Genomic DNA, 22962 nt, shown 5'->3' on the forward strand with positions numbered 1-22962 from the left:
TACGTTAATGAGCAGCAAAACGTAAATTGTGTTCAAACCTCTGGATTATTTTGTCATCGGTATTTCAGACATAGCGTTGAGCAAGGGAACGCCCTTCCGTTTCACCACGTCCATGCAGTGCCTGAGCCCTGCTTCCAGACAACGAGGTCTGAAATGCCTAATAAAGTTGCAGAGTTATGACACATGCTATCCAAGCACCCCAGCTGAAGTCAGTGGGCGTTTTGCAGGAGAGAGCTGTAGGTGCCCTTTAGAATGGACATCAGCTCCATGAAGTCAGCTGCCAAATACCTTGCAAATCCGAGTGTGCGTCCGTCTGTTCGTGGGTGGGTCCAGTCAGTTGTGCACTCGGGGTAAAAACGGAAGTTTTGGGCTTTTACCCAGCCCAAGCCCTCCCCACCTACCCGACCAGTGTATCTACACCAGGACAAGGGAATGGTGTCCCTAGCCTCTGTTTGTCAGAGGGTGGAGATGGACGGCAGGAGAGAGATCACTGTTAGGTTCACTCCCTCTGGGGCACCTGGCATTGGCCACTGTCGGTAGACAGGATACTGGGCTGGATGGACCTTTGGTCTGACCCAGTGTGGCCCTTCTAAAAAGGGAGAAGGGCCACAGATTCTTCTCCTAGGCCCTGGCTCTCGCCAATCTATGTGAGATGGTAAGCGGTCAGCTGCCAAGGTGATGGGCTGCACTATCACACCCTAAGAGGGTAGGCTCCAGGTCATCTGGCTCCCAGCCGGCTTGCTTTCAGGGGCGACAGGGGAGTGTGTCGGGGGGTGTCTGTCTGGTTTCTGGAAGGCCTGGGTGGGTTTGTGGAGCCCACGGGAGAGCCGGGATCTGGGGGGCACAGCACCGCCGGGCAGAGCGGCTCCTTTCTCCCTCTCTTTCCCTCTTCCCTGGCGGAGGAGAAGGAAACTTCCCGGGCGTGCTCGGCTGGGAGCTCCCGCAGGAGCGGGGCCAGCAGGGGCTCGGCGCAGCCCTGGCCGCCGGGGGCCTGGCTTCCCTTCCCCACGCCGGGCGGAGGGCGGAGCGGCGGGGCGGAGCGGAGCGGGGAGCCGCGGGGCGCTGGGCTCCAGCTGTCAGGGCGGAGGAGGATGCTGGCGCGGCGGGCCGGGCGGCGGGAGGAGGAGCCCTAGCCGCGTCCCAGGCCAGCGCTGCAGCGGCGGGCAGGACACAGCGCGCAGCCCGAGCCCTGGCCGGAGGAGCGCGATGCGTCGGGGCCGCTGAGCCCAGGCAGGGGCCATGCAGCGGGCCGGCCGGTGCTGAGCCCAGCGCGTCCCGGGCCCGGGGCTGTCCGGGCCGGGGGGATCGGCGGGCCGGGGCCATGCCCTGCCCGCAGTGAGCGATGCCGTTTGGAAATGGACACACTGGATCACAGCGCAAACATGGCGTCCCCTCGGCCGGGCTCCCCGTCTCGGGCTGGTGCCTGCTCTGCTGCCTCCTGTGCGGGGGGCTGGCCGCGGCCAGGGGCCCCCTCGCCCAGAGCTGCCAGCCCTGCGGCCCCAGCTGTTCCTGCGCCGGCGGCAGGGCCCCGGGCTCCTGCCTGGTGAACTGCTCCTCGCGGGGGCTGGAGCAGCGCCCGGCCATCGGCGTCCCGCCGGCAGCCACCGCTCTGTAAGTCCGGCTGCGCCCTGGGCGCACGGGGAGGGGGCGCACGGGCGCACGGGCACGGGGGGGTGCCACCCAGCCGGGCTGAGCCGCCTCCGGCTCTGCGGGTTGCTCGTGAAACACACTGCCCGCTCTGCTCTCTGCTTGCCGGGAGGTGGCTAGGCTCGGGGAGCTGGGGGTGGTAGTGGGGAGGTGTGTGAAAGGCAGGGCTCCCCCGCCTCTTGCCCCAGCAGGCGCTAGCCTCTGCCTGGCAGCCTTGCTTTGTCGTCAAAGGAAGAGAAACGCGGGGGTACCACTGACCTCTTGTTTGCCACCAAAGCCGCAGTTGGCACTGGCCTGACACTGAAGGCCAGGGCTGAGAGCTAGATTGCACGAGGCATAAGAATTCCTTCCACGCAGGAATAATTTTCTTTTAAACCTGTGAACTTTAGCTGGGATCTGCTGGGATCTTTCCAAGTGAGCCGGGTCCTGAAATCTCACCTTGAAGAATTGGAGGTGCTCTGGCGGTTTTAGTCAAACTTTCTTTCCAGCAGTAGTTTTCCTGGTCTTGCAGGGGGGGATTTTGTCATAGAACTTGCTGTGATTTATGCTGGGACGCAGATCATATGTATGACAGCAGAGGCAAATATGGAAAAATCAAGGGAAGATTGCTTAGTACTAGCTGTGCAAGAATTTGAATGTGTGCAGAACTGTATTTACTGAAGCATGTGATTTAACTAAGAATGATACAGTGGCCTGGTGGAGAAATCAAAAGGAAACAACTCCAGCATCTGTAAATGAAGGTGGTCCAATCCTGCATGTAACTTCACACAATGGTTTCAGTGGGACAGCTCATGTGAATTATGTTACTTGTGTGTAAGTAACAGGGCTGCCAGCAGTAGCAGGACACTGGATTTGATGACCGAAGAGGCCCCTTCACGTCCTATGTTATATGTGTAACTTTGCTGATGACACCCACAACCAGGGCTAACACGCATAAACTTACTCACATTCATAAGTGTTGACAGAATCAAGCAACTGCCTTGCGACTGTGGGCTTAGATCTTTGCAAAGACTTCTGCATGTGCTCAACTTTTTGCATTTTAAGTGGTGTGCAGACTTTGCAAATATTTGCAAGCTCAGGACCGTAGGCTTCTACCAGGATCCTGAATAACAGTGTTATGGTTATGCCAAGCTTTTAAGTTCTTCTCTGGTATGTTAGAGGAAAATAACAGGCCGTTCCCTTTTGCTTTGGGTTTAAAGAGGTGTGGTACAGTGGGTTTCAGAGAACCCCAGTGGAAGTTACGGAGTGAAGGCCCTATCTATAGATGGAACCCCGTCGCCACGATTTAAGCACTGGCTGCGTCAGGGGCAGATACACAGACAATTCAAATGTTTGATCAAAACTTCTAGAGAGAAGTAGCAGCAAAGCAAGGTGATTAGTACGTTTCTAACTGGCTTTTGATTCAATGACGTTAATGACCAAGTCACGTTTAAGAATCATGCTGATCCCTAGAACGGTTCGGTCAGTTAAATAAACCTGTTATTCCAGCCTTTTAAACAGGTTGAAGAGGAGCTGTGGGAATTGTTATTTTTTCTTTTAACGAGTGAGTTCAGATCAGTAGTTGTCCTACATAGATAAAACTTTTTAGGGAATAACTTTTCTGTTCTTCAGGGGACAAAACCCTCTCATAGGTTTTGTTGAAAAGGAAACAGACACCTAAATGATATTTCCCTGTGCAGTAAGAAAGTTTCAGTTTATCCACATCCTATTGATATTGCAATAAGGTAAATATCAGCTTTAGTGTTAGTGTTACTTAACAATAATTTTTAAATCTGTGAAGTTTTAAAAGGCCATTGTTTTGCATAATTCTACTGGCAATCCCGGAAAGCGTGCAGTATTCGGGAACCTATACAAGCTGTAAGTCATTCACCTTTTTGTACTTTTTTTAAGAATAAAAAAAATCACAAATACCTTTGAAAACTTTATAATGTGGATCAAGGGGACAGACCTAGCGTAGCTTCGGAGAGAAATACAGCTTTTCATCTAGAAGTGGAGGTGTGCGTTTTAAGTATTTTCCTACAACAAAATTAGAGTATTAAGTGTTTCTTTTACTGGGAGATTTAAATTGTAGAAATATACTCTGGCCCTAGGATATAAAACCACGTTCCTTGAAGTTGTACGTCTTGCTAAGTTTTTAAATTTATTTCTTAAAATAAAGTAGAAAGTGAATTTTGCAGAAATCCCTCAACTGGGCAAGATTAATTTTTATTTATTTACTGGTTGCGCGAGCTGCACAATAGGCAGTTAGACATTTGTGATGGAGGTTCTGCAAATTTAATGTTGCTTTGGACAAAATAAGTGTGTATAAAATTGGCCTCTTCTCATAAGGATCTTTAAAAGGCTTCTGAAGACAGTGATGAGGATTAAAAGTATCACTGGAACGTCAGTTCAAGCTTTCTAAAACCGAGGTGGGGTTATTGTGGCGGCTTTATGGGTATTACTAATTTTGCGAGTGAGTGCTTAAGAGAGATAATTATTGTTCAGCGGTGTTGGGTGGTAAAAGCACCCGGAACCATTAAGATGGGCCCTTAATATATACAAGAGCTACTGGACATCATTAACTTAAATACTCAAAGCATGTTATACATTCTACTGGAACAAGCACATTGAAACCTCAAGGTAATATTATTAGCAGCAGGATTTTTCCTATTTTAATTTATGTGAAATTATTTGTTTACAGCCCTATTAATGCGAATGGTTCACAAGAAGAGTGATCTTTGGAATTCACAAATTTGAGCTATATCTGAATTTGCAAAGGGATCTTTGGCAGGATATGGATCATTTAGGATGCACAGTAAAGGCTCTGTTGGGGATCAAAGTATGTGTTTTTAATACTTTGTCTCTCGGCATAAGTTGTGGTGAAGTTGTGCCCCTCCTTTGGAAATGCACTGCAGAATTTGGATATGAAATACAGAAAGATACAGTGTAGAAAGATTGCTAGCCTATTTGACCGTCTAACGGGGAGAAAGCGTGAGCATGTAATTATGGGTGTCATAACTGTTTGATAAGAGCTATAAGAGTTCAATTACTCCAGGGGTGCATTTAGCCCCCCATCTTTACACCCCGCAAGATAGGAGGGAAACTCTACAACCTAACCATTATGTGCTGCCTTTATCGACTATTGACAGATAAGGCAGTTGGACTTAAATATTCTGCTTCCTATTCTCATGTAATGGCTTGCAGTGATATTTTGTAGTAAGAAAAAAATTGTATAAATAATTTTTAAACACAAAATGCAGCTCCATCAACCTTTATGAAAGCAGTACGGATCAGCAACTATGAACCCTGAAGGAATTATATAACCTTTGTGGTGAAGTCCTCAATTGAGCAGTTATGCACATATTAACAGTCCCACTGAAGTCAATGTGATTACGTGTGTGCAAGTGTAGAATCAGAGCCTAGGATAGGAATGCTCATGATAAAACCTCTTTTGGCCAGCACAACAGACACGGCATTTTCTTATTCAGAATTGCAAACACTGAGGGAACGGTTACCATGAATACAGAAGAAATGCCACATCCAAAGAATCACCAAGGAAAACAAGTACTGCCAGAAATATAGTACGCATACCTAGATGAAAGCAGTCTCCTGTTCCACTTAATAGCAACATCAAATCAAAGTTAGTCACCCTATAAGGCAAATAACTTGAAGACATCTAATATAAAATGTCTAAACAAACATAAGAGGAAAGGCTATTGTGTAAATTGATCATCTTCAGTCCTTAACGTAAAAAGGTACTTTAAATGCAAGAGTTTTCAAGTGGCAACCCTGGTCATTTTGTATGTTCACCCCAATTGAGAGGAATTCTGATAATATCTTAAAGTGTTCTTCTCCCATTGGTTGTGGATTTATGCAAACTTTTTGTTTGGGATCTTAGATCTTTTTGGTGAGACAGATAATCCTGATTTAGATTTCAGTTGAGATCAGAGACTTGTTTTCTTTCCCCTGTGAATATTTACTGTTTCTGACACCTCTGGAGTATCTTAGTGACTCTTTTTTTAAATACAGGGATTAGAATCTTGTCCATAGAAATGTCGGTCTGGAAGGGAGCATGAAAAGTCATCAAGTCCAGCCCCGTGCACTGAGGCAGAAAACCTAGGCCATCCCTGACAAGTGTTTGTCCAGCTGGTTCTTAAAAGCTTCCAGTGACAGGGATTCCACAACCTCCGTTGGAAGATTATTTCAGAGTTTCACTACCCTTATTGTTAGAAAGTTTTTCCTAATATATGACCTAAATCTCCCTTGCTGCAAATAAAGCCCATTGCTTCTTGTCCTACTTTCAGTGGACACGGAGAACAATTGTTCCCAGTCCTCTTTATAAACAGCCCTCAGCATATTTGAAGACCGTTATCAGATCTCCTTTTCTCAAGACTAAACACGTTCAGTAGAAACTCATGTATTTGTCCTTCGATAATCCATGATAGTAGTAATTCTTGGGTGATACCACTATCAGAATGCTGCAGCAAGGTCTTGTTGTTGCTCTTACAATCTATGGGCCCAAACCTGCCGACACGCACATTTCAGTAGTTCCATTGGCTTCAGTGAGACGGCTTAGGCGTGTAGAGTTACTGACGTGCGTTAAATCTTTGCAGTTTTGGGACCTGCATTACGAATTTAACCCTGCTTATTATAGGGGGATGTGTCAGCAACCCCTATTTTTATGTTGCCTAACAAATAATCTAAGCAAACCCTGTCAGTATAAATGTATTTTAAGATGCAGGCACATATATTTTTTATTTTTCCTAACTCAGTTATTTGCATGACTTGGTAAGTTTCAGTAGGTCTCCGAGTCATTAATAGAATTTATTTATTTCTATTTCAACATATAAACATAAGAAATTCCTATCCAAGATTCAAGTCATGCTTGACAGATAATGAAAAATGAAATCCAATTAAAACAAAGCAGCAGTAGCAAAACACTCTCTCTGTACAAAAGCAGCCAGCCTACAAAACCAAAACATCCCTACTTTAGTCATGAAAAACCTGAATTTCACTCAAATAAGCATCCTTATCGCCACCTAAATGTGAGGTTCTGGTTTTCTGTTTTTTCCCAAAGAAAGAGAGAGCGCACAAGTTGAGGTGCAGGAATAAAATTAATTAAAAACAAAATGAACTCAGTCTATTGAAAGGACAAAACTGCATGAGGTACAGAAGGAAAATATGTCCCAGTTAATACATTGAACAAGGTAGGGATTATGTAGTACGTGATTGACGCCAGTGAGCTAAGATATTAGTGCGGTGTCACTGTAATGTCTGTTTTGTTTAAGGCAATGCCCTACAGTGGACTACAGAGTTTGCTACTCTCCTTCCAGATGTTTCAGACAAATTACCCCTATATCTTAAGTGTTCGTTGGCTTTTTATTCTGACGTCTAACTTTGGCTTTTTGTCTGCTGCTGGCATAGAGCATTTTAGTAACAACAACAACCTACTGTTTGGGGAAAACACTGTCAGTCTGAGAGATGGCGTTAGAGCGGTTTCTGTGTATTTGCTTAGAGAATTTGCCAAGCTGCCATGTAGAAACTGGAGTGACAGAGAAATCTCTTGCCTCCTAGACTCCAGCCCAACCATTTAAGAATTTGCACTTAGTAATTCAGCACAACCAAATGTGAACAAGAGCAATAATTTAAGGAGACAAACTGAGAAACCACAACTAGACACCTCAAGTGGGTGGAGTGAATACAGAGCTCACTAGAGACCCAGTTCTGCTGCAATTCAGTGATGCAGGATCAGGTCCTAAGTATGTATCAGTGTTTGGGAAGAGGCTTTGGAGGTACCTGATGGTGTTTTGCTCCTATATATTTAAAGAGTTAAGAAATAGAATTTTAACACCATTCAAATAAATCCAGCTGTGGGACTTGCTTGTTCATTGTTTTAAAATGATTGTGCTAAATAATTTCTTGACCAGTTAATCATTCCTTCCAACGATCTATTGGGAGGGATAATGAGTAGGGTGAGTGTGAGGGAACGCCTTATCTTTGTACAATTCATGTGGCTGGGTTATCCTGAAATTCAGGTGATGGTTAGAAGGTGTTTTGCTTTTGTGTCATGAATTTTGTTTTTCTCTTTCTTTCTGCAATTCATTTTCCTTGTGTCGCTTCTCTCATTTTAGAACTAATTGTATCGCTTATTCCACCACCCCTTTAATGCAGCTCCTTCTTGCTTTTGCATTTTGAACGGACAGCATGGGCCCAATCCCAAACCACTGTTCACGCAGGGTGGCCCACTGGTAGTCTACTCGCGTGAGTAAGGCAAGCGAGATTGTTCAGCTGCTTCGTTCTGCTCTCGCACCATGGGAATCTTTGCTGTTTTTAATCCTACATTTTAATCAAGCGATTTTAAAAAAAATCACCTGTTAATGCTTTGCTCCCTGTTTGTAGTTGAATGGAATTCCTTGTTGTATCTCATTGTGAATTATTTTCCCCACAGTGGTTTCCGTATTGGATTTCTGTGTTGCCCCTCTTCTACTTCTCCAGGCCCTGTTCTTCTTCTTTATGGACGCATTATCCTTATTTAACACTGCTTCCCCATCACCTACCTATGGACTGCCCCCTGTCAACTTCAAAGACCTGAGGGCCAGACCGCCCCCAGTTTTTTTGGCTTCCCCCCCCCCCCCAATACCTCCTCCCCTTGCCTAGCATAACATGCTTGCACAGAGCAGGTCACCTTCCCCTTTAGTGGCTGGTCCACAAAGAGGATGAGGCTTTTGAACTAGACCCTTCTTTTCGCAAGTTACATTCACATTCAGGAGAAGGCTAGCTAGGTTTTCATCTTACAAGGCTCTTTTTACTAAGGGCTTGCATACACTTGAAAGACTACAGCGGGACAGCGACTGTAACGCTTCAGTGTAGACGTTACTTATGCTGAGGGGAGAGGTTCTATTGGTGTAGGTAATCATCTCCTCAAGAAGCAGTAGATTGACAGAAGAATTCTTATATCAATTTAGCACTGTCCACATGGGGACTTAGGCCTGGTCTACCCTACAGAGTTAGGTTGACACAAGGCAGCTTACATTGACCTAACTATGGAAGCATCCACACTAAAATTTCGCTCCCACTGACATAATCATCCTGCTACGCCAACTTAATAACTCCACTTCCCCGAGCGCCGTAGAGTTGATGTCACTGTCAGTGTAGACACGGTGTTGCCTACATTGACTGTTACTGGCTTTCAGGAGCCATCCCACAATGGGCCACGCTGACAGTACAGTCAGTACAAGCGCTCCGGGTGAGGCCGCGCACTGCCGACACAAGGAGTGTAGTGTGGACACGCAAAAGCGATTTAGTTAGTGTGGCAGCCGTATGCCAACGTAACTTAGGTCAACATAATTTTGTCGTCTAGACATACCCCCTTAGGCTGTCTTAACTACATCGCTCAGAGGTGTGGCTTTTTCACACCACCGAGTGCTGTAGCTGGGTTGATCTAATTGTCTAGTATAGACCAGCCCTAAGATACTGATAATAAATTCCAGTTTAGCTTCAGCAAGACTACATGCGAGGTATAAATATTTCACAATGCATTGCAAGCCAAAAACTGAATTGTAAAGGGTAATAATAAAAAAAAAAAAGTTAAAATCATGAAAACAGGTTTAAAGCATTTGGTCATCAGTAACAGTGTTTGCAATTTCCAGTATAACCATGGGTAGCATTTCTTGTGGTAAAATTGCAGAAACCATGACTAGAAACCAGAATTTTGTTGTTGTTTTTGTATTCATCAATTTTTAAGAGACATGCAGCTGATGGATTTTAAAATAGAAATAAACATTATTTTCTAGATTCTCTGACTGGGAGGAAACTTACCTATTAACCCTGTAGTGAATAGGTTAGCAGAAAACACAGACCACCACTGGTTGTGGTCTCATATCTCAGAAGCTAAGTAGCACCAGACCGGGTCAGTACTTAGATAGCATGAGAGCCCAGGAAAGTCCCATATATGGCACAATGGTTTTAATTGATTAGATAACACTTTTCTGTGCCAGTGCTCAGCCTGGTGCTACAGTGCACTGGTTTGTACCGGTGCCATTTTTGGGCAGAGATGAAAAAGGAGGTGTGGACTGTGTGTGGTAATGAAAAGTGCCAGGGGGATTTTCGTAAGAGCAGGGACAGTAACCATGGTAACATGCTGTAATGCCAATTTGGTTTATACAGGCTGCCTCCCTGAAATCCCCACTCAGGTTTCAACTGATTCAGTATTCTTCACTTCCTGTCCTCAACTTCAGCATAGCACTGGTGTGTGCTGCTAGTAAAACAGTAGCAACCTCCTCTGGGGTGGGCATGTCAGAAGCTATGGGCTGTGCAGGGAGCCAGGGGCCCATGTGGATGGAGCCAGTTGCAGGATTGGGAAGATGTCCCAAAGCTATTGACAAGTTCTCTCAAGCTGAAAGGCATCATAGAAGTTTGCCTTTGTTTTTCCTATCCCAACAGCACAATTTAAACAACGTTTACCAAAACGGGAAGGGCAGAGAACATCTGGCTGCACAATATGGAATTCAGGACAGGAACGGCATGCACGGCTAACAGCGTAGTACCCTAAGAAAAGCAAGTTAGTGTGTGTCATCATGGGATGGGAGAGACTGGACTGGCTGACTTTGACAATAACAGAACAGAATCTGCTGAACAGATTTTTGCAAGCTAAGACCATTCAGAAAAAAACAAAAACAAAACAAAAACTCATGATGAAAGAAGCTTTGAAACCCCATGCCAGGAACTCATAACTGTCTTACCCATCTCAAATTGCGTTCAAGTCATCATTCCTTGTCTGATTACATTCCAGTTACTGTTAGGCAACTGGGACAGAAAACCTAAACACTATCCATGTGTTCTAGGCCAGAGCCTGCTAGCGTGTGAGTAACATTTTTGTATTGAGGGTACACGCTATAATGGGAACCAAACAAGGGTGCTGGAACAATGTGTATAGTGTGGGTGCTGAGAGCCATTGAACCAAACTGTAAACCCTGGATATGATGGAAACCACTTCAAGCCAGTTCCAGCACCTATGGAACCACACGCTTTCCTCGGTTGGAGTTTGCAGGCGTTGAGTATCGGAATTGGGATAATTTGAAAAGTGTTCATGCAAAGACACTCAACCCCCTCTACCCTTTGACAGAGAGCTACAGATTATGTGTGACCAGACTCACACTGGCTCAGATTTGTGTCTTTTTTGCAGCGTTGTGGGAAAAGAAGAAAACTATGTACAGAAAAAACTAAGACACAGGGGGCTGGATTCCGCCTTCACTTACAGGGGCCTGCTGATGTCAATAGACAGAATTTGGCCCAGTGATGATACCACCTTCTCTGTAATAAAGTCATTTTTAAGGCACAAGGCTTTGAAACTGGGGTTCCCGGTGAGGAGTTGGCAGGATGGGCTAGAGCCAGGAATCTTGAAACTGGGCTCTGTGCAAGGTTCCCAATGCAAATGTCACTAATGACATTCTACTTGGACTTGCAGCCTCTTTGCTGTGCCAGCCTTGGGCGCTACACAGCTCTCTACCCATGCACTGCAATCCCTTGCCCTCCTTGTACCTGACCAGTAGGGCTTCATGGTGCTCAGAGCTTCCCCGATTGCAGCTGCCTCAAGGTCTTCCTTGGAAGGGTGGGGGGCTTGCAGACCACTGAGAGGCTAACAGCGTCATTTACAGCAAATTCTGTAGGCAGTGACTTGAACCTGCTTTCCCTGCAGTTTTGGTGGGGCAGAAAATGCTGCACACCATCCATTGTGGCCTTTAGTTGTTTGTAAAATTCTTTGGGCTCTATAACCAGCAGTCAGTATTTTTCGGAAACACCTCATCCTGTTAGCAGGTGTTGATCCTACTAGGAATGGGTTAAGTGGGTTCTGCTGAGGTAATTGGCTCGTAGCCCCCAAGAGATGGGAGTGGCTCTTGGAAGAGAGGATGTAGGGTGAGGGCTGAGCAGTTTCAGAGGAGGAACCCTAGAAGCACCCAAGCTTGGGAAGGTCTGAGATGAATTTTTATGCTGTGCAGATAATTTCTTTGTTCAAAAAGCCACATCCTAGGAAGGGAGTGAAGTGATTTTCTGACTCTACAGTATGTGGAGTTTTAGATCAAGTTGGTAAAAGCATCTGTTTACAGGTCCCTTCAGGAGTATGCTTGGATGTAGCAGTACAATTCTCACTTGGGGTGCAAGTAGACCTGGGTTGTATATTTAGATACCAAGGTGATGGGTACATTGTAGAATCATGTAGTCCAGTCCCCTACACTGAGACAGGATTAAGTATTATCCAGATTGCCACTGACAGGTGTTTGTCTACCTGTTCTTAAAAACCTTCATTGACAGAGATTCTACAACTTCCCTAGGTAATTTGTTCCAGTGCTCACGGGTAGGAAGATTTTCCTGATGTCTAACCTAAAATCTCTGTTGCTGCAATTTAAGCATGTTACTTCTTGTCCTATCCTCAGAGGCTAAGGGGAACAATTTCTCCTCCTCAAACAACCTTTTATGTACTTGAAAACTGTTATCAAGTACCCCCTCAGTTTTCTCTTCTCTTCTCCAGCCTAAACAAACCCCATTTTTTCAATCTTTCCTCGTAGGTCACGTTTTCTAGACCTCGAATCATTTTTGTTGCTTTCCTCTGGACTTCCTCCAGTTTGTCCACATCTTTCCTGAAGTGTGGAGCCAGAACTGGACATAATACTCCAGTTGAGGCCTTATCAGTGCTGGGTGGAGTGGAAGAATTCTGTCTCGTGTCTTGCTTACAACACTCCTGCTAATACATCCCAGAATGATGGTCGCTTTTTTTTTTTTTTGCAGTGATATTACATTGTTTACCAATATTTAGTTTGTGATCCACTACACCTCCGAAGTCGTTTTCTGCAGTGCTCTGTCCTAGGCAGTTATTTCCCATTTTGTATGTGTGCAACTGATTGTTCCCTCCTAAATGAAGTACTTTGCATTTGTCCATATTGGATTTCATCCTATTTAATTCAGACCATTTCTCCAGTTTGTCAAGATCATTCTGAATTTTAATCCTATCCTCCAAAGCACTTGCAACCCCTCCCAGCTTGGTATCAGCCGCAAATTTTATAAATGTACACACTATGCCATTATCCAAATCATTTATAATAGATATTGAATAGAACTGGACCCAGGACAGATTCGTGCGAGCCCCCACTCAATGCACCTTTCTGGCTCAATTGTGAGCCATGGACAACTACTCTCTGAGTAAGGTTTTCCAACTAATTGTGCACTCACCTTATAGTAGGTTCGTCTAGGCTATATTTCCCTAGTTTGTTTATGAGACGGTCACGCAAGATGGTGAAGATATATGAAATCTGCTACTTCCCCCCATTCACAAGCTTGCTACCCTGTCAAAGAAGGATATTAGGTTGGTCTTGATAAATCCATATTGACTGTTTCTTATTACAGTTCAAGTGCTGACAAACATTGTTTGATTATTTGCTCCATTATCTTTCCAGGTACGGAAGTTAAGGTGACTAGTCTATAATTCCCTGGGCTGTCCTTATTCCCCGTTTTTATAGATAGGTGCTATATTTGCCCTTTTCCAGTCCTTGGGTCTCTTTCCCACCCTCCATGACTTCTCAGAGATAATTACTAATGGCTCAGAGATCTCTTCAGGCAGTTCCCTAATTAAATGTCCATTATCTGTCTAGATATTTGAAGGGTGCTGTGCTGCGAACACAAAATCCTTGCGTCCATGGAGATACACCAGGAGCTATTGTACTGACAGGAACACATGGGCCCCTCTAGTAGCTGAAGCCAGATATTGTTCCTTTTATTTATTTATATCTGGCAGGCTCGTGGCGCTTGGAAGAACGTTTAAGTGGCTATTTTTTACTTCTCCGTTCATCTCCTTGTCTTATAGCAGGGCCGGTTGTGGTCAAGGGTGGCATCCCGTTTCTCCTTTCCCAGCATGGCTTAACTAAAACAGATGTTCCCATTCCTAACACTCACGTAATGCATTTCCAGCATTAGATCAACGCTGGCAAACAGGCTGTGACATGTGTGGAGGGAAGATGTTGTGTAGCCCCTTTGGCCCGGCGTCTCCCCGCCAAACTTTGGTTGTTATTTTCAGAGTTAGCCGCACTTCTCTCTCTCTGAAATTAACCAGAGGGGTGTGGCTGACTCCCCCAGTCGGCTTTGAAAATTGCCACCTGTGCGTGTGACACAAAGCTGCTGTCTCTTTCCTCCCCCTCCTCCCATCTCTGGCAGCGGGGACAGGCGCGGACTGTTCCTCCAGCACGCATGGTTGATAGGGGAATGTTCACGGGTTTTGCCTCATGAGTTGCTTCTGTGCTGTTGCCTAATGGTTTTCACATGCAGAGGGAGGCTGCATTTCTGTTTTCCAGCAGACTGAACTGTCTGAGCCGTGTTCTCTTGCTGGTGCCAGGCGGGTCCATGGAATGATAATCATCATCATCACAGGCCTCATCCTCCCAAGTTCTGAGTGCATGGCTGCCGCGGCAGTCTAGGGGCGCTCCGAGGGCTCACAGAGGGGAGCCCCGTCTATGGGAAGCATCTCCCCTTTCGCTCTAAGGGGCTGCAGGACTAGTACCACAATTGGGAACAATTAAAACTGCATCACATACAGACTATACAGTCCCAGACAGAAGTCCCAAGCCAGATCCACTCCCAGGGGGTGGGTTTATGACCTGGAATTGCCCAGCCAGCCCCTCCACCCCAATCCTTAGAGGTCTCAATGCCCCCATTTTACTCCTTCAATCCCCTCCCTCCTTCTCATCAATAACCCTCTCACTCGCCGCTCCTTTCTCCTGAACTGTATTGTGCCTTGTCATGGTCTACAAGCATAGATCGCTCCCCAAAAGAGCTTATGAAGCATTAGGTATAGGGCAAAGTCAGTCCCGTATACAGGGGACTGTGCTCCACCTAAGTCCTCAAGATAGGACTTAACTGGTGCCTAGCTCTCCAGCTGGCCCTCTGTACAGGGGTGAATTTCATTCTTACCCTGCTACAGCAAGCACCACACAGGGTCAGAAAGCTTTGTCAGAGGGGCAGCTTTTTAAAAGGAAGGATTGGAGTGAAGAAAGGGGGGTCAGTTGGAACGTGGGAATTCATAGCTTCCAGGGCCAGAAGGGACCATTATGATCCTCTAGTCTGACCTCCTACATAACACGGGCCAGCGAACTGCCCCAAAATAATTCCTAGGGCAGCTCTTTTAGAAAAACATCCACTCTTGATTTAAACATGGCCAGCGACGGAGATTCCCCCCCGACCCTTGGTGAGTTGTTCCAGTGATTGATTACTCTCACCATTCAAAATGTACACCTTCTTTCTCATCTCAGTGTGTCCAGATTCAATGTCCAGCCTTTGGATTGGGTTACACCTTTCTCTGCTAGACTGAAGAGCCCAGTATTACATATTTGTTCCCCAGGTAGGTACTTACAGACTGTGGTCAAGTCACCCCTTAACCTTCTCTTTGGTAAGCTAAATGGAATGAGCTTCTTCAGTCTATCACTAGAAGGCAGGTTTTGTAATCTTTCTCCTGGCTCTTCTCTGAGCCCAATGAAGTGTATTTAACATTTTGTATTGTGATAATACCTTGGGGCCTTGATAAGGGATCAGGCCCCTGTTGGGCTAGACACGGTATAAACCCAGCAGAGAGATGGTCCCTGTCCTGAAGCACTTACATTTTTGCACGATTACTTGCACTGTAAGCGTGGCACGTAGACAGTCTTGCCAGTCATGCCTGTTTCACAAACAATCCCTTAAAACCACACCGCGACCTTCTTTCAGTTATTTCTGTCTTGCAAACCTGTCTTTGCACCCAGATGCTTTCGTCCCATCACACAGTTTCAAACTTTTTTAAATTATCCCCCCCCCCCCCCCACACACACACACATTTGATTGGGTTCCTGGAAACTGGAGATTTAAAAATGGAAGTGCTTGTCTGAAATCTGATGCAGTGATTCCCAAGGAGAATACTTTCCATTTGGAAAGGTCTTGGCCCCTTTCCAGCGCTCTGTTAAAGTTGTTCTAGATGATGGCTCATTATTGCTACCTCAGTGGGTTTTATTAAAAAAAAAAAAAAAAAAAGGGACTGTTACATAAGCAACAAGTTGGCGAATCTATTAGTTGGGCTCACTTCTCAGCTATTCCACTACATGAAGTGACTGGGGGGTTGAGACGCACTGAGACAAACAGAGTAACATCGGCCGGAGATTCATAAGTAATTAATTAAATCTGTGCAGATCAAAGGTTTCTATCAGAGTGTGGGAACGTTAGTTTACTCCTACAGAAGGAGAACAAGATCAGTGGCCTTTATGGAGCAAATTCTGTACTGACTGGCAACCCTGGAGTCAGTGCAGAATTTGCCTCAAGCCTTTTTAAAAGTCTAGTGCAGGCAAAGTGGAAGTAGCAGAACTATACGCTGCAAGGAGAGTTGCACTATTTCATGTTAAGAATGCAGGTTTTTTTAAACCTCTCCTGTAGTTTATTTAGGAGAGTGAAAAGTGGACTGGGTTCATACAAATAGTAATGAATGGCCCTACATTTACAAAGCTAACTTACAATTGCTGCTCCCACTACTGAAATGCAGCCACCTCTGGGTGCAACATGGCGACTGTTTTATACTGCACGTGGCGCATGCCAAGGAAGTTATCCAAATGGAACGAGAGAGGTTTGTTAGGTAGGCAGAACACAATTCCCCCATGGGATTTGGCAAGAGCTGACAGATCTGTTCTTACAAAGGATGCTACAAGACCTTCACAGGTGGTCAGGGCCTCCATTCAAACAGTGGCACCTCCAAGAGGTCCAGGCCCCAGCACCCTGCCCCAGAATTGATTCAGGATTGAATCTGGAGGCAAGGTCACCCTCTCCTTAGTCACTACATGTTAATATCACCTTCCCAGTATCTAGTTACAATTTTGCTATTCTCCGTAGAATTTATTCCTGCTCACTTGGTCGGATTGCACCTAGTAACTCCATCAATTTCAATAGTGGCTCTGGATTTACACTGAACCGAGAACAGAATTGGGCCCACAGACTGCAGTGTCCAAAGGGTTAACTCCGATTTGCCATCTTTTCTCGAGAATGAGACACTAAAGCAAACCGCTGCGTTCTGTCTGCCCATGGATTATGTTAGACACCTCAAAGCTTGCAGCCTTGTCACATGAAGTTAGAAAAAATTGGGAGAGGAAACTGTTTGACAATTTATAATCCCCACCCTCCGCCCTGAGACAGAGCTTTCCCCAAACTAGAAGCCTGCAGTAACTGCTGCAGACAGACCTTCCACAATTCGAGAGCAGCCAGCACAGAGGCCAGCAGTCTCTTCCGGCTGGCTGATGTCCCTCTGCCCAGCAATACGGGTTCCTTTTCTCAAGGAATTCTGATCTCTTCCACGTACCCCTGGAGTTTAGCTCCTGTTCACTCACACACAGACAAGGAGGCGAAAGTGGAGCCTGCAGTATTTTTAAAACTCAGTTGCTGCAAGTCTGCGGAGAGGCGGGACTGGGAATGGAATACTGTAGTGAGCAAGAGCGGTTGTAAAAAACAAAACAAAAAACAAGGAGTCCTTGTGGCACCTTAGAGACTAACAAATTTATTTGGGCATAAGCTTTCGTGGGCTAGAGAAGCAGGTTCTAGCCCACGAAAGGTTATGCCCAAATAAATCTGTTAGTCTCTAAGGTGCCACAAGGACTCCTTGTTTTTTTTTTTGCTGATACAGGCTACCACTCTGAAACCTGTCACCATGCAAGAGCGGTTGTGCGTGTGCACATTTGAATGTACAGGGATAAAATGTAAATAGGCAGCAAGAGTTAGGGACCAACATTGCCCTGAGCAGCCCGCTCTCTTCCTTCTACCAAACGGAAGTGGTATAGCTCATTCCCTGTTTTGTGCTGGGAGGTAGCACTGTCTAGTGGTTGGAGCAGGAGTGGGACTCAGGACACCTGGGTTTTGTTTACAGCTCTGCCGCTGACTTGCTGTGTGGCCTTGCATAGGTCACTTGACCTTTTTGGGGCTCATTTCCCCATGAGGATGATGCTTACCTGCCTCACCGGGCTATTGTAATGATTACTTACAGTATTCATGCTTAGATGCCAGGGTGCTGTATAAAGGCCAAGGATTATGAATTCCTATTTGTAGAATGCTTTGTGGCCCGCAGTTGAAAGGTGCTTTGGAAATGCGTAGTGTTGTCATGTACTAAGTCCTGGTCCAACTGCGGTGAGCCCCATGAGAATGAACCACATATCCCAGTTCGTCTTGGGCACACTCACCCATCGCTGCCTTCCAGCCTCTGCACTAGTTTTCACTCATGCCTGGCATCTTTCTAGATGCAAATAATGCTGTAATTCCTTTCAATGGCACATGACCACACATCCAAGCACAGTTGCCCAGGGCGGAATAATTCACCAAGCCCTCATGCCCAGAGAGAATGATTTTTCTTTAGCAAGTTTTAACACAACTCCAGGTTGTTTGGGGGCAGGACGAGGTAAGGCAAATGCATTTCTGAACGAAACATCCCCCATCCCCTCCACCCCACCTCCCCAATTCACAGTCAGATTTGATTTAGCCCAGGAATATCTGCTCCCCAGAAGAGACTGTTCTGTTGCTAGCTCTGTCGGCTAGGTGGAGATCGCTTGCTGGGGATAGAGAGCATCGCTTTCTCCTGCATCCCATTGCACCAGGGCTCCCCAAGCAAAGCTGTACAGAGGAATTGCTGTAAGCCAAGGCCTGGAAGTGGGGAGATTGAGCTGAAGACAGCCCTGTGTGAGTTGTAGACTGGGGTTACTGGAAGAGAGGTGAGAAGAGCAGGAGCACGGAATTATACAGCAGCAATGCATGCTAGGACACTAGGGGTTTGTGCCCTTCTATTTCCCATAGGTAATTCCCCAGTGAAGTCAATGGGATGTGGGGAGTTTAGGGTTTCCCACACCCAGGAGTACTGAGGGGAAGGGTTTTCAGTTTATTCCTCCGTAATGGGATCTTACCTCAGCTATCTAGTACATCTGCTGCTTCAGTTTCCATTCTGGTGTGCCATCTGCCTCTTGGGGTAGGCTACTTTATGCCTCGGTTTACCTTCTGGCTGGCTGATTCCATGCCATTTAAGTGCTTTGGCCATAGGGTCAAAGCAAAGAGACTTTATCTTTGTCGCACTTCCTTGGCCCTCCCTAACCTGTCACCTGCACTCCATCTGGTGCCTCCTTCCACCCCTCTCTGAAAACCCCAATGATGGTGTCCCAAGCAGGAAGCTAGCACTCAATTGCCCTCCCCAAACCTCTCTGCTTTGCTAACAGTTGCTTCCTTCACTCTTCCCTGGGGTCCTTCTATAGGAGCCTGCCTCTCTCTCGGCTTTTGCATGCCCTGCTTGGGTTGCTAACCCAGCTGATCTGGTAGTGAGCCCTGCCTCACCCCACACCTCTTACAATACTTCAAAGAACAACCCCCACCTAGGTAGCTAGCTCACTCTGTTGGTAGGGCAGGCTTCTCCTTATATTCCCTGGCACTCCTTCCCAGAATGCCCTTCTGCCCCAGCCCACAGTCACATGGTGCCTGGAGGACATGCCCCACCAGTCCTTTTGGACTACATCCCCCAGAGTGCCCTGGTGTTGTGCTGGTCCCCCACCAGGCTAGGCCAGTCGTCTCCCTTAAAGGAACCAACACCCCATTGCATTCCCCACAGTTGGAGAAATTTCAAAAGTGCAGCCCAGTGAATTTTGGGCATGCGCTCTGTGTAGTGGTGGTGAACAATGAGGTGAATAAAGCTGGGCTGAGGTGACAACACACAGTAATACACGCTCGGCCTGTCACATCACAAATACCGTATCTGTGAGCCTCTGAGGCCCAGTCTTGGCAAGCGCTTATGCATTTCACTTGCTTGAGTAGTTCCACTGACCTTAATGGCGCTATTATGTGAGTGAAGTGAAACTGGCTAGGCAGGCAGTGTTGTCTAGTGGATTGAGAACCAGCTTGTGCTTCAGCAAACCTGGGATCTGTTCCTGGCTCTGCCCGTGAGCTGGGGTTGTTTTTTGCACGGCTGTTTCCCATCCCACCTTTTACTTGTCTTGTCTGCATAGATTATAAGCATCACCAAGCTCCCCACAAAGAGCCCTTTGAGGCAGCATCTGCCTCCGTGTGTGTACAAGGCCTAGCACGCTGGAGCTGTGATAGCAGTTATTATCCTTTGAACTGTGGGGGCCCCTGGAAACTCCAGCCCTGGTGCGTGGCGCACTGTACAGAATCACCACAAAGAGACAGGCGGTTACAGAGGAAGGGCCCACACGTGCTGTCATAGTATAAATAATCAGCCTGCGCGGGTTTTCAGGAGCAGGCCCTAAAGGGGCTCACCAGCTTGTGCGTCTGATATAGAATGTATTACCGTATTTAAAAGCTATAATATATAATAGCGGCTGCGTGTAATGTCACATTCCTGCTGGGAACTGCTTTTTAACGATAGCTGATTAAAGAGAGAGGAGAGGAACTTGTCCTCTAGCGAGCATGCCCCTTTCTGCTCCCTGACAGGGGCTCTCAGTACTCTTCCTGGGCATTTGATAACGTCTTAATCTTCTGCCTAGGTCATCAAACGGACTTTAAGGCGGTAACGGAAGCTTCTGGGACACTGGCTTCCAGAATGGAGTTTCTTTTGCCTTTTCAAATGTGAAACACATTGCAGCAGCAGTAGCATTTTCTTCTTTTTTCTTTATGACGCTAGCCCAGGAAGGCCCACAGCAAGGACTGTGAGTTTACTGCTCAGATGAGACGCGAAGCCTCAGACAGGAGGGTCAGAATCGCCCGTCTGGCGGACTCAGTATTCACACTGTTTCTCTTTTAGCTTCTTAAATTCCTTCCTCTTCCCAGCTCAGGGACTGGTAGGCCACAGGCCTTAGACAGGTGTTCTGCTTCTCCCCAACAGTGGTCAATGCTGGGTACTTCAGAAGAAAGTGTAAAACCCTTTCCTTTGCATAATGCACCTACTTGTGCAATGTTGCACCCTGAGGGAGAAAGGTTTTCCCAAGCCCACCTAGGGTTCAGTTTATGCCGTGAAATATGAAGGCATCAGTCCTGCAAGAGCCAATATCCAAGCCCACTGCCGGGGACGGGGACAAAGGGGGCAATTGCCCAGGGGTCCGGGCAATTTAAAAGGACCTGGGGGCCCCCCCGGCCACCATCACTGCTGCAGTAGCCGCCGGCTGGGAGCCTTGGGACCTTTTAAATTGCCTGGGGGTGGGGGCCGCAGGGCTCCTAGGTATGTGTGGGGTGGTACCGGTGGCAGCAAAGGCAGCCAGGCGGGCATGTGGAAGCCCTGGCCGTGCCAGAAGAGTGCACCGCGCAGCCGGCAGCAGTTCGCTGGGCACCAGCCAGTGCGGGCGCAGCACCGCCCAAATGTCAGGTGGCTCTTTCTAGGGGCCCATTGACTGTTCTGCCATGGGCAGAGCTGTCCCTAGGGGATGGCGAATTGGGGCGACCGCTCCGGGCCCCGCGCTTTGTGGGGCCCTGTGGGCTGGTGCGATTGGCCAGCGCGGTCGGTCCTGGAAGTGACAGATTCGTCACTTCCGCCCCGCACTCCCCTAGGGACGACCCTGAGGCCCAGAATTGCTGTCGGCGGGCTTGCCACTATCCAAGCTTTGGGACACTCAGGATCCCTGTGAGACACATGCTCGTACCAGCAGATGAACTGGCCATACGTACTAAAGGTCCCAGATCCTCATTCGCCGCTTCCATTTGACATCTGTGTTGACATCTACAGGAGTCTTGTGTACCCAAATGCTGGACAGGATATGGCTGTTAGTTGCCTCCGGCAATGGCTCATAAAGCTGTATAATCCTCCTTGTAAGAATGATGGAATCATTTATGATCCTCTAATCCTGCATCACTCAGCCAAGGATCTAAAGAATTTCTATCCTGGCAGCAGTGGATGGCAAGCAGGCCAAGGTACCCCCTACTGTCTGTCTTTGAGCAATGAGCAAGAAGCCAGCCAAATGATTTTATGAAACGTCATCAGCTCTGCTGCCTATTCACTTGTACCAAGTCAGGAGGGAGAGGAGAAACCGCATTTCAAGCCACTGTAAATCCATAACAAAATGGTTCACTTTAAATGCAGACATTAGGCTGCAGCTTATGTGTCTGGGAGAACCAGAGGAGCACAATCCGGGAATTGTTATCAGTTATAGAGCAGAAGTACCTAGATCCCCAGCCAAGATGGTGATAGGCACCATCCATGAACATAATAAGAGACAGGCACTGCCCTGAAGACCGTAGAATGGAAATAGCCAAGACGAGAGAGAAAAAGGAACTGTTATTGCTGGTCTGCAAAAGAATGGAGCGATTAAGTCACTTGCCCAAGGCCCCACAGAGAATCTGTGTCAGAGCCTGGGACTGACTCCAGCTCTTCAGAAGCCTGGTCCAGTGTCTTACCCATAAGGCCACCTTGATACCCCCACTATGCCCCATTATCCATGATTGATAGTCAATGCAATCCTCATGGGATGCAGGGATAGCGATGAATTACAGGGACATACCAAGAGCAGAACACTGGTTCATTTGGCCCAGTCTTCTACCTTGGGCTGAGGGCTGTACCTATTGCTTCAGGGGAAACCAATCTCAACCATTTTGCACTATGCCTCACTCAATAGTGGGAGGGATAGCTCAGTGGTTTGGGCATTGGCCTGTTAAACCCAGGGTTGGGAGTTCAATCCTTGAGGGGGCCATTGAGGGATTTGGGGCAAAAATCTATCTGGGGATTGGTCCTGCTTTGAGCAGGGGGTTGGACTAGATGACCTCCTGAGGTCCCTTCCAATCCTGATATTCGATGAATTTAGGAAGAAAAATGACCTTCCCAAATCAGCTTATTCCTTGCAATGTGAGGCTTGGCTTCCTCAAAGGCATGTTGGCATCCACCGTGAAACAAGCTACCAGACTGGATGGGGCAGCGTTCTGCTAACATGTTATAATTCCCTGTCACATCAAAGTATAATGACAGAAAGTGGCAACGGGCACTAATATCTCTCCAGAGTAGTACGATAAGGCCATTAAATCAATTGGCAGGTAATTAATATATTAAGCTAGGGCACCGATTCTGGGTCTGCTGAACACAGATGGGAGTTTGTACATTAGCCTGTTTCAGGTAAATATGACGTACATCCCCAGCTGCGATATGCAGTGACCTCCCAGTGCATGAGCGGAGCGGCAGCTCCTGAGTTCATGTCCCCACTCAAACCCTGCTCACCGCAGCCTTACTGAGCCTTTGGGTGCGGATCATAAGTATCACCCGTTGAACTTAACTGTGCTTTGGGGAGTGTTGCCTTGTAGAAGTTTTTATATGCTCATGCTAAGGCTCTGATCCTGCTGTGCAGGGGTCTGCCCACCCTGGATTGGGGCCTAGCAGAT

General features: G+C 46.9%; 1 protein-coding gene across 2 annotated transcripts in view; it reads left to right on the forward strand.

The window, feature by feature from the left end:
- Positions 1 to 1194: 1194 nt before the first annotated feature.
- PKD1 (polycystin 1, transient receptor potential channel interacting) overlaps positions 1195 to 22962 on the forward strand; it is a 134037-nt gene continuing 112269 nt past the window's right edge. For both annotated transcript variants that reach the window (XM_026650565.2, XM_026650566.2), the window contains exon 1: positions 1195 to 1611. In XM_026650565.2, the coding sequence (XP_026506350.1) occupies positions 1343 to 1611 (269 nt within the window). In that variant the 5' untranslated portion in view covers positions 1195 to 1342. The remainder of the gene's footprint in view (positions 1612 to 22962) is intronic.

Source organism: Terrapene carolina, unplaced genomic scaffold, assembly GCF_002925995.2.
Source record: "Terrapene carolina triunguis isolate 2854851 unplaced genomic scaffold, T_m_triunguis-2.0 Scaffold93, whole genome shotgun sequence".
NCBI lineage: Eukaryota > Metazoa > Chordata > Testudines > Emydidae > Terrapene > Terrapene triunguis.